We start from the raw sequence: 11,768 nt of genomic DNA, 5'->3' as shown, positions 1-11,768 counted from the left end.
GCGTGGGGAGCATGTAGAGGGGACCTTTCTTCCTCCATTGAGCTGAGCATCCCGGCCGGCTATTGGAGAGGAGCCAAAAAGGATGCTTTGAAATTCCTTTCTCGGACAGCCGACACTGTGGGGACAGGCTCAGTATATGCATCTGAATTAGCCAACACCACCAGGGGGTTTATTACATGACCAAGTTAAAATCCTGCGTTTCTATTGCACCCAGAGCTTATATTCAAAGCCTCCGTAGCACCGCTAAGCCCGTTACTCAAAACACGGGAAACAAATCAACTGTGCTTGCCGGTGACCTTTAATTTAGGCCTGTGGCTTATCTAATTATGGCAGTCTTTAATTACATGGTCCCATATTGTTTTTCACCGGGGCCTCCTGCTTCCATCGCCCGGGCTGGAAACCCCCCATACCGACGGGCCGCCCGGTGTTTCGCGTAACGCTCACGGGCTGACGCGGCCCCGAGCCCCCCGCGCCCAGCGGCCCGGTGTGCCGGCGGCGCCCGGGCCAGCGCCACCCCCGCGGCGACAGCGCCGCTCGCCCACCCCGCTCCCGAGCCTCCCGCGGCCGCCGGATTGGCCCTCGGCGGCCGTGACGTCATAGCACCCCCTCCGCCGCCGCCCGTTAGCCCCCCGCACCACTCTTACGTCACAGTCAGCCCACGGCTCGCCGGGGGGCGGGGCCTCCCGCCCAGAGCCCGCCCCCGGCCCCGCCCCCGCGCCGCCGCAGCGTGACAGAGCTGGCCGGTGCCCACCCGCCGCCCCCAGCGCCGCCGCCGCCGCCAGGTAGGGCCGCGTCCCCCGGGCGGGAGGGCAGCGCCGGGGCTCCGCGCCCGGCGGCGGGATGCGGCGCGCCCGCCCGGGCCCGGAGGAGGAGGACGACGAGGGGAGGGGGAAGGGTACCGGAGGGGCGCCGGTACCGGAGTGGGGCCGCGGCGGGCGGGGGGCGCCAGCCTGCGGGGCGCGCAACAAGTGCGGCGACGGGGGCGGCAGGCGGGCTCGGCAGCGAGCGGCGGAGTCGCGGCCGGGGCCGGCAGCGGCGGGCCGGCAGGCGGGCGGGCGAGCCGGGGGAGGGAGGGGACGGGGCGGCGGAAGGGCCGGGGTTTTCGCCGGGAGCGTTTTTCCCCGGTGCAGTTAGTCAAGAGCATGATGCAATCTCGCATTGCCATGGCTACTGCATCCCCGGGCGGCGGCGGCTCCTTCCGCCGTGGCGGGGCACGGAGTCGAGAGAAATAACATGGGCAGGAAGGGGGGACCCCCCCGTCACCCCCGCCCCGCCTGCGTTTGACGGCGAGGAAGCGGCCCCGGGCCGTGCGGGGAGCTGGGGAAGGGCTGAGCGCTGCCGCGGCTCCCAGCAAAAAGCCGTGACCCGCGTTTGCCCCGCGCGTCGCGGGGGTCGCCTGCTTCGGGGCGGGCCGGGCGAGCGGGGCTGCGGGGGCGGCCGGGCCTGGGCAGCCCCGCAGCGGGGCAGCGGAAGGTCTTGTCGGGCTCGCAAGCGAAGACTTGGGCTTCTGCTGCTGCTTCTTCCCCGAGCCCATCGTCTCGCTCACCGGTCCCCCCGCTTTACTGATCAGGAATGGAGCCGCTGGCACAGGAGTTCCCGGGTTCGGCTGCGGGACAGGGCAGGCGCCACATGAGAGCAGCGCCGGGGAGATGGGCAGTGCTTCTATAAGATGCCTGCCCGCTTTCGAATCTAAATGTTTAAAGAGTGCAAGCATTTCGGAAGTAAGTAGAGAAGGAAGAGCATGAGACAGAAATGTGTCGGTATGTCAGATGCGTATGCAGGGACTTTCTTAAAAACTTTATGACTTTGCTTTTATCTCCTCCATCTTTTGGAAACCCTCGGGCGGCAGCAGCAGCATTAGAAGTTGGCAGCGCTCAGGGTTATGCGAGTATCATCTTGGGCAATTTAAGTGTTTCCTTCTTCCCTGCCTGCACTGGCTGCTTTTCTGCCCTCAGCACCCCACCCCACCCTCCCCGTTTCCCAGGGATGCAGCAGCTGAGGACCCAGCTCCGCAGAGCTTTCCGGCACCGATCCGTGCTCTGAATCTGGAGACAAAAGGCCAGTTCTGCGGACCTGGGCAGGAATAGTAACACCTTGGCTGGCTCAGCAAGGAGGGCTCCTGGTAGATGACAAGAGGTGTTTCGTGCCTCTGGCAGCTGGGTGTACTGCTTGCTCGGCATCCCAGCCACGGTTGAACGGCAGTGCCCGTACGGCTAATTTGTATTCTCAGTGCTTTGGGTGATCTCTGGTGCTGTGGGATTTGGTACCGTGGCAGTGAAAAACACAAGCGAAGAGCTCAGCTGGCTGCTAGCGAGGGCGAGTGAAAACAAGGCAGGGGCCTGGCAGCGGTTGCCCAGTTTGGATGCTTCCGATCAGGAAGTCTATGAAACCGCTCTGTGTAAATGGAAACACGCCCTGCAGCTGAAACCAGAGGAGGGCAAGCGTGCAGGCATCTCCGTGGCTCCGGTGGCCGTGCAGCCCTTCGCTGGAGTTTTGGGCCAGGTTGCTTCCAGGGTGAGGTTATCTCTGAAGCGCAGCCCTCCACCAGGACCTGGCAGCCGTGGGCCTGCTGCAAACGGTCGGCTTAAATTATTGCCGGTGGCTGTGGCTGCGTGCAGGGGTTTGCAGCTGTGAAGCTTTTGTAGATGCAGGCTCATGGTGTTGCTGCATCAGTATAAAGCTGCTAGCGTAGCAGGAGGGGATTTATTTACTTTTCGTATGAACTTGTGAATACACTGGAGCGTTTTGTGATATAACTCTGATATTTTACTCTAAGCCCTCCTTGTTCCCTTGTGCAGTCCCAGCCGGAGATTTTTTCTGCTGTCGGAAAACACCGTAGCTAGAGGGAAATACTGGTGTGTCCTTAACACTGCTAACAGAAGTTGAAGCTGCATCAGGGAGAGTAAGCCTGTGGCACACATGATCATCTGATGCTGTTCGGCAATGAAAGCTGGAGTTTCTTATAAAAGTATTCATTTATTTGGGGTGCACTAGACATCATCTGCTTTCAGAGCAGCAGAGTAGCCAAGGCAACGTGCTCTGCCTGGGGGGAGCTGTACTTGCACACTCAGTGAGGATTTCCCTTGAAAGCTTGTGGAGCCTGGAGATGACTGGGGTCAGCTGGGTAGTGATTCCTTTTAGCTTTACATGAACTGAGGAGCAGATGAAAGAGACCGCTGTGCTGAATTTCCTGAACTTAAAGAGTGGGTTTGCCCTCAGAGACACTGTTGCCATCTGACATGGGTCAAGGACATGCCAAAATTTTGCTGGATTTTCCTGAATTTCTTACAATGTACACATTACATATGAATGTGTGCTGGAAGCCCTTAGGGACTTTGGTTTTTTTTATCCGTAAGCTGCTAAGTGAATTTATCGTGAATGATCTGACTTAAGTCCCCTGTATTTTAGCATTCAAATGCAACCGGAGAGAGCACTGCTGAATTTAATGTGCAGTGTAGCTTTGTCTTGCAGGCTGGGGAAGGGTCTGGTTGTTGATCTATTTGCCTCACTGTGCTTTCTAAAAAGCAATTGTACTTTGTGTGATTTACTAGCTTTTACATACCAGCAGCTGATCAAATGAAGTCTCTTTGACTAAAACTGGTGCATATTTGGTACATAAATATAGCATCATTAAGGATACTTAGTTTATGTGCTGTCTGACCAGTCTGTGGGTACGCTTACTGCAGTATTTTTAGTAAGCTGATGTTGCCTTTACATTTCTTAGCAAGAATTCCTCTTGTTGCATTCCTTGCCTTTAGTGCAGCCAGAGTTGAAATAAAATATTTTGAATTCTCTGGTCTAATCTCTTCTTTCCCTGCTGACCTTCATTTTGAGTTGTTTACAAGAGGAATTAACTTAGAGAAGATAAGATTAACAGAACAAAAAAAAATGTAAATTGGCAATAATACTGTAAATCTGTCAGGCCTCGGGGCAGCACCTTTAATTGCTGGCTCTTTTGCAGCTGGCTAGGAGCAGGTTTTTGGCAATATGTTTGAAGATTCCGATTTTTGGAACTGTCAATATTTTAGGATTTCAGGCTGACTTAGTGCTCAAGTCCAGCAGCCGCAGGTGGAAAGCCTGGCGCTGAGAGCAATCCAGAGCTGCCCCTTGGGAATCGTATTCCTTGTAAGTGACATTCATCTGGTTAAATGCTCTCAAGTACTGAGCTGACCTCATTCCTTTACCTTCCTCAGTTTTGGGGCAGCAAGCGTTGCAACATCAAAAGCTTCTGTTTCTGCTGAGCTCAGAAAAAAACCCCCACCTGTACAGAGCAAGGTGGTGGTGCTTAGAAGGTTAAAATACTTGTCTACTGTCTGTCTTCTAGTGGTCTCAGCAGTCCTGGGATGAAGTGAGTCTCCTGGTTAACTCTGTCTGTGTTCCACCTGAGACAGATCTCTGGGAGAGAAACAGCAAATGTGTGCAGTCCCATGTTAAAACAGCATTGTGCCTCTGTGTCCTGTTTTGCCCTCTGTCCCTCTTGGAGCTAGTACTAAAAAGATGTCACAATGAGCATTCATCCTTGCTCCTGCCTGCTTGCTGCCCAGTAGACAGGGCAGCAATTTACTGGGAGGGTGGGCTCAGCACAGAGCCATCTCCTGGGATGGGTTGTTCTGTAGAGTCTCCTTTGGACTGGGAGAGCCTTTGGAGCAAATGGCCTCTTGGTGACATATTTTTTTTTTATTATTCCAGGCATTGAGGGTCTGTTCTCTGAACAAACAGAGGTGGGGATGCTTTTTCACTGCTGAGGAGCAGAGCCACAAACACCTCTACCTATTATTTCTTGGTGGGTTTTTTCACTCCTGTGAGTGTCATGCTGTCTTAGGATGGGTCACAAGCCAACTCTGTTGCCTGTTCAAAGCTGCTAAAGCTCCTCTTAGACTTGGTAGCTCTTCATGCAGGTCATGAAGGCATGTATGGGTGATGGTGCCGTTTGCTATAACCTCCCCTGCGTAACTGAACAACTTGCTCATTTTGTCCTCTTAATCTCAGTCCTTTTGTTAACCTTCTTTCATTGCCATGTCTGAAATTAGTTGTATAGGGGTAAGATCTATAAAACTGTTTAAACGTAGGAATACTTTTGGGGCTGTTGGCCTCAGCTCTTTGCAGTAATGCTTTTGTTTTCCTGGTTTTTACAATGCACAAGATTATGTTCTTTCAAGATGCAACATATGCTTTTGAAAGCTATTTGACTATATAATAGGCTTAAGAAACGGATGCTTACTGCATTCCAGTCTGAGCACACTTCTCTGTGTGCATCCGAACACTTCACAAAACTGACAATAATCCTTATAGTCTGTAGCTGTTTTGTCATATGCAATATAGTTGCTAATTTGTTCTGTGATTCTTAAATGTGTTAAAAAGGCAGAAGATTTCTGCAGTCCAACTGGTTTATGCATGCTAGCATTGGAAACAGTTTTTCCCCTTAGATGGAAGATGACACTCAAGGACAAATGAAAAGGATAATCAGTGAATTACATAGAAGTTAGTCTGTCTCAAAACTTATGTCCAGTTCAAATTGCTTTCCTATGGCCTTTCCTAAGGCTGTTTAAATTTGGTATTGCTGCAGTATGGTTAAGAGGACATTGTTTAGGCTGACATCCCTGGAGTTCCAAAGTGCTGATTTATATCTGGGGTCCTGAGGCCGCTGAAGTCTGTACCCTGTGTCTGACAGAACAGCAGTTGTATCTGTGTTTGATAAAGGTATTGCAAACAGTGACCTGAATTGATTCTTTGACAAATCAAATAAATGCTGCCTCCAATCTTGCTATGGAGATAACTTGTATAGTTGCTGTGGACTGTCTATGCACTGGCTCTCCCTAGATCTGTTTAATGAAATTAATCTCCCAGAATGTATTGCCTTGGTTTCTCTATTTGTGTTTTGGCATTTAGGATGCATTATCTTACAGGGTAACTAAAAGCACGAGAGCAAACTTGTCCAAAGTATGTGGTCGGTAAATAATTTTCTGATGTGTTCGATGCGTTGGAGAATTATTTTATTTCCTCGATGAAATGGTTGACTCATATGAAACACAAAGTGTCAGGCATTTAGAAAGCACAATGGCAGTCTAATAAATTCCCTTACCAGGTGTAGAGATTTTACAGATGCAGGCTGGTAAGTGTAATTGTCACTTCTCCAAGAACAAATGAATCATGCTACTTATGCTGAACTCAGTGCTGCAAATTAAGAGTTGGTCTCAGCCTCCCATTGCATCTGTGTATTTTGCATGCCCTTATTAAAGCAATATTAGATGTAGAGGTTGTGCTTCATTAATGATGCTTTATTGATGACCAAGGGCATACTGAGCAGGTAGAAATATAAAAAGCTTCCCTGAACTTGTATTTATGTTAAAGTTGTCTGGATTTAACTGACCTCCATGTCAAAGCTTTGTACTAAACATCCGCCTGCCAAGTGAGATGCTTTGGGCGATGACTACACACGCTGAGTTGCACTAACATTTACAGGAGACAAAACTTGGTTCTGCAGAGCTATGGCAAACGTGGAATAAATGTGTTTTCCTGCATTTTCAAATCCTGCCCTGCTCTTTGATCCCTACCCTTTGAGACACTGGGTCAGCACTTTGAACAAAGTGACTGTTCCTTCTCTATCGCTTGGAAGCGCTCCTGTCCCTCTGTGACCTTCAGAAAACTGTTTCTTCTTGTCGGCTGGCTTTGCTGTAACTGGAGGGTAATTGCTTTCTTCCTATGTGCAAGTTCAGGCTCTCTGCTCTGAAATGTAGCCTTGATTTCAGAAAGGATGTAGTCTTAATTTCAAGTAACGTTCCAGCTTTTGAGGTATATGCGTGCTGATGGACATTTCTGTTGGTGTCATGGTCCTTAAAGATGTTACCTAACAAGTATTAAATATGCAGAATAATGTGGTTTAGCTTATTAGACCAAATACACCTCGAAGTATCTTACAGTTTTAGGCCATATGTTTAGATAATTAATTCATTAAGCATGCAGGTTTGCATTTTTGCCTGTTTAGCTTTTTTTTTTTTTTTTTTTTAATTTCCCCCCTCCCCCTTACTTTATGCTGTTACAAACTTGCTGGGAAGCATTTTGGATTAAGGCAGTGTTTCTGCTGTGCCCTTGTTGGCTAAGGAACACCCAGCAAGTGCTAGTTATGGGAAAATGTCTTCTTCCCTTAGGTGACATGTGCTTGTGGGTTTGGAGCAGACTGCAGTTTGGTGGAGGAGCTCCTCTCCCTCTGCTGGGTTAAAACCATGGCATCTTATTCAGATAGAGGTCTTCTGAAGATCAAATCAGATCTTGAAGCAGTAAGAAATGAGCAAAAGAAAACTACTTGTACATTTGACACTACTTTATTGTCAGCATAGGGGTTCCAAACAAAAGGGTCTAGTTCTTGAGCTGGTCCTGTGTCCTCAAGTTTGGTTTTACTCAAAATGATGAAGACTTGGGAAACTAAAGACCTTTATACTTTAATCTTTGTAGACTTCCCCTTAGATGTGCTATTCCTATGACATAATTTAATCAGAAAGCATCTGTTAACCTTTTCATGAAGGATTGTTTCCTGCTCCTGGGTGGATTTTATAAAATACTGATGTTTTGAATCATCATTTTGAGAATCATCTCCTAGCCAAGCAGTAGGAAAACCTTTGACTTAACAATAATTAAACCTTTAGCCAGTTAGGAGGCTGACATTCTCCAATGTTTAACATCACCCTGCCCTTTAGGAAAAGAAACTCAAGAAACCTTTTTGTGTGCTGAAGTTCAAATGGTGTGCTAGTTTGGGTGCATAGCATGTGTGCTTACCAGAAAGCATCAACATGTTCAGTTCATTCATGTAGCTGCTCACATGTTTTCGAGCCAGACCTCATGTGGCAGCTGCAGGACAATGTTGGTAGAGGCACAGGAATCTGGATTTGGCTTTGAAGGGCGCAATGATATTAGTTGTGCTTGCACTTTTATGTATGTGCATATGTGGATTGGAGGGCAGCAGATGCTTATGGTGAACACCTGAGTCTGCTTTGGTGGTTCATTTCTCTTCTGTGATGCTGGCATGGAGCGGTGGCTCTTAGCTGGTCACAGACCTCATGAACTGGTGCAAGCTCGTAGCTGTTTGCTCTGTGTTAGGGTTATGCGTTTATCCCTTGCATCGTGTATTTGTCTGTCAGTTCACTCGTGTACAGTGGCCTTTTGGTGTGTTGTTAAGCTTTACATTAGTCTTGTGAACTTGACTTACTGCGTGACATGAAGCCTTATTAATGGGGAAGATACCTGCACTCATAACACCGTTCACAATTTTTTTATTAACATATGTGATACAGTGACAGAAAATAAGTTGCTAGTCCAGCAGACCTAGTTACTTATGGATTTTTCTCTGCCTCTTTAACAAGCCTAAGCAGAAAAACCTCTTGCAAAAGATTGGAGTCGGCTTTTTCATATTTTATTGAAATCTGTCTTGCATGCCACTCAGAAGGCACGGCTTACACCACGGCTGCCTCCACAGCCTCTCATTTGCTACAGCTACAGAAGAGGTGGCTGGACTCCCCTGTCCACCAGGGTCAACCACGGGCTGGGAAATTTTGGGTGGGTGTCCCCATCACCTTCTGCAAGAGGTTAAAATGCAGTGTAAGGGCTAGAGGAAAACACAAGTGTGAGAGAACACCAGCAATATATAGGGTGGCAGAAGACCCATTACATATAGATGTAGAGAGATGGCACTAAGCAAGTCAGTAAGGGGTGCTGCATTTAGCAGGCCTTGTCTGTTCAGTTAAAGATGAGGAGGAAAAATAATAATGATACAGGCAGTCACAGAAGGGCCACTGTGTTTCAGTGTAGATCATTGCCCTGCTAATGCATGAGCTGCTGCTGCCGCCTCTAGTTTCTTAAGGTAAAAATTGTGCACGGGTGTAAGCCATTTTTAGAGTCAATGATGGTGCCAGACCACTTGTGAGAGTTTAATGATTGTAGCTCTGTCCTCTGGTTTTGCAGCCTTCATCAGGTTCCCGAGTAATTCTCCAGAGGCCATACTTGGTCCTCCACTTTTACTTGACAGGTTCCCGGAACCTCTAACTTCCCTGCCCTTACTTCTGCCCTTTCAAAGCCATTGTCATCTCCCTCTGAAGCACGCAAAAGCAGGCTGTACGCCTTGCCGTGTCTTGCAGAACAAAAATAACATCCTCTGGTACTACTTTATATTGATTTCTTGTTCTATCACCACTGCTAAGTGGTTGCATTAAGGTACAGGAAGGGACCGCTAATGTTGTTTTCAAAGTTTTTTCTCTCATTTTTTGAAGTCCATGTAGTTAGCTCATTCCTTCTAAATTCAGTGCAGTTGTTTAGATAAGATAGTCACATCTAAACTCTAGTTGAGCAATTGCAGAGCTATCATGAATTTCCAGTTTTACAGACTGAATACTTCTTGGTTTCACAAAACACGTCAAGCTCAAATGATACAGCAGCATGGGTATTGGTTGCATATAGCACAGTTCAGTTTTCTAAGTGTTTGTGGGGATTGACTTTGAGTCTTAAAACATACATTTAGGAAGCTGATAAAACACAGATGCGAGTCCTGAAGGATGCACTTGGCGAGAACACGGGGGCGTTTCTGGTTTTTAACCACCGTTCACAGTGCATGAGAAGTGACTGTCTTGGAGTAAGTGCTTTACATCCTTTAGTGCTGTGTTGCCTCCGAAGGAGAGATGTATGCCCTTGGGAGAAGATGACAGTCTTTGAACCTACAGTGACAGGGACGTGAGTTGCTGGTAGCACATATGAAGGAGCTTAGCAATGAAGTTAAGGGGTTTTCCACACCTCCCCCTCTTTGTTTTTCCTTACTGCTCCGTTTCTCGCTTTCATATTTCTATCTATTTTTCAGGCTTTGCCTTTTAAAAGCTTATTCACCCAACGCCCTGGGAGGTGGGGTTTTTTTTTCAGAACAGAGGAGCAGGACTGGGGTTTGGGCTGAACCAGTGAAGGAGCCCTAGTCAGACACTGGCAGTTCTGACACATCCCTCCTCACAGCAGCATCACTCTGCTGAGACCTCTACCAAATTCCCTCCTAAGCTGTTGGTTGTTATTAACCTGAGAGCAGAATGTTAATTGAACCTGTGGTTTGGGTGTTTGTTGGTGTGGGGTTTTTTTTTCTTCCTCTATTCTTCCACCATGTATCAGTTCGTGCATGAGGCTATGGAACTGAAGCCTGGTCCAGAGGATCAGGTCTATTTAAATGAAGAGTCCATTTGGTGATGTTTGTTTTAGAGATGACACATCTGTGTGGAGGACTTGTGTTCCAGGGAGATGAAAACATTGTAAAAAAACTTCCAACCACCAGAATTGTCTTTTGATATTTGAAAAATTGGATCATGAAAGAGCTCTTTGCACAAAAGCATGTTTTGCTTTTAGCATGCAGTAAAAACAGAGCTGCCGTGGTGGTAAGATTCTGGAAGGGGAAACTTTCAGAGAGCTGCCAACATGAATGAGCAATTTCATTGCCTGAAGCATCGTTCTGTATCCTACACAGTTGGTACAAAACATATATGAAATAGGTACACTTGGAATGTAAAGGTTTGGGGTTACCTGCTGAGCAACTTTTTAATATGTTGCCATCCATATAATAGATGTGCACTGTTTTACTATAGAAGCTAAAGAGCTTGTCTTTTGCCCGGAGTTTAAAGTTGCTTTATTAGTGTGGCTGATGAAATGCAACTTAATTCTTTCCTATCTTTCACTCTTAACAAAATGAGTGCTTATAAAATGCACTGCAAGTTAAGTTTTCACTTTCCTGCAAACAGTATAGTAAATATAATAAAAATAATAATTTTAATTATTTTTGACTTCAAGTAAAAAAAAAATGTTTGGTATCATCAGAAAATCAAAGTTCCTATTGAAATTTAATCTTAGGCTACTGTACTCCAGGTGTGTCTCAGGTCACTAGTAAGGTTGTTGATTATTGTTTCATACAGGATAACATGTTTTAAGGATGCAAAAATAAAAGGGGATACTTCCCCTCTGTCTTCAAGGTCCTCAGCGACAGGCTGATCAGTGTGTAGTAAGCATTTTTGGTCATATGCACTGCCTGTTTACCTTTTTATTTCTATCTTTTTCTGTGTATTTCTTTTCATTAGCTCTGTTTCTGTTGGAAAACTTTTGCTGTGTTTAGATTGAATAAAACATTAAAATTGCATTTTTTTGGAAGAAATGTGATGTTGGTCTTCATCTGCTGGGTTTCTCAGTGGTTAACGTTCTGCCCCTTCCCCTTGAGTCCTGCCCTATCACATCTGACCTGCCCTGAGATTATCCGTAGTCCTGCAGTTTTCAAGACAGGAACATAGTAATGCATCTGAAAAATCTGTCTCCTTCATAGTTTGAACATTTCAGGGTGGATTTTTTGTTGTTGTTGTTGTTGTTTGCTTTTTACAGTGCAATGATCTGTCAGTCCATGCTGTTACGATTATATTTAAGAAATCTCTGTAAGTTAGCTCTGCATGACATTAACATATCCTGTGTGACCTTTTTTTATTTCACATTTTCTTTTTTCTGCAATTCTAGCACTTTTCACTAGAACCATTCCCACATGCAAAATGATGTGTGTGCAATGCATTTTGATTTGGCCTTTTCTTAATAGCGTTATAGAATTCTGCTTTAAAAATTCTACATCTTTTTGTCTATCTGTTTTATTTGCCTTTCTTTTTGCTATGGTCTTGGTTTCTTGCCGAGTGCAATGCAATGGCTTTGCTCAGCTTCAGGCAGGTAAGACCTCTTTGTCACCCAGGTGCCTGCTTTGTGCTGGTGCTTCTTCTGCA

At 46.7% G+C, this 11,768-nt stretch overlaps 1 protein-coding gene across 2 annotated transcripts in view; it reads left to right on the top strand.

The window, feature by feature from the left end:
• The first annotated feature begins 721 nt into the window (after nucleotides 1-721).
• Nucleotides 722-11,768, top strand: part of ELOVL5 (ELOVL fatty acid elongase 5) — a 38,644-nt gene continuing 27,597 nt past the window's right edge. Inside the window, exon 1 of one of the 2 annotated variants that reach the window (XM_037392330.1) lies at nucleotides 722-782. Coding sequence is in view for 1 of the 2 variants with exons in the window: in XM_037392333.1 (XP_037248230.1) it covers nucleotides 1,694-1,721 (28 nt within the window). In the remaining variant the exon portion in view is untranslated. Of the gene's footprint in view, nucleotides 783-1,564; nucleotides 1,722-11,768 lie in introns of those variants that run through there. The other variant, XM_037392333.1, reaches the window with a different exon arrangement.

The sequence above is a fragment of the Falco rusticolus genome, chromosome 6 (assembly GCF_015220075.1).
Source record: "Falco rusticolus isolate bFalRus1 chromosome 6, bFalRus1.pri, whole genome shotgun sequence".
Taxonomy (NCBI): domain Eukaryota; kingdom Metazoa; phylum Chordata; class Aves; order Falconiformes; family Falconidae; genus Falco; species Falco rusticolus.
Note: the sequence above shows the minus strand (reverse complement) of the source record. Positions and strands in the feature narration are given on the sequence as shown.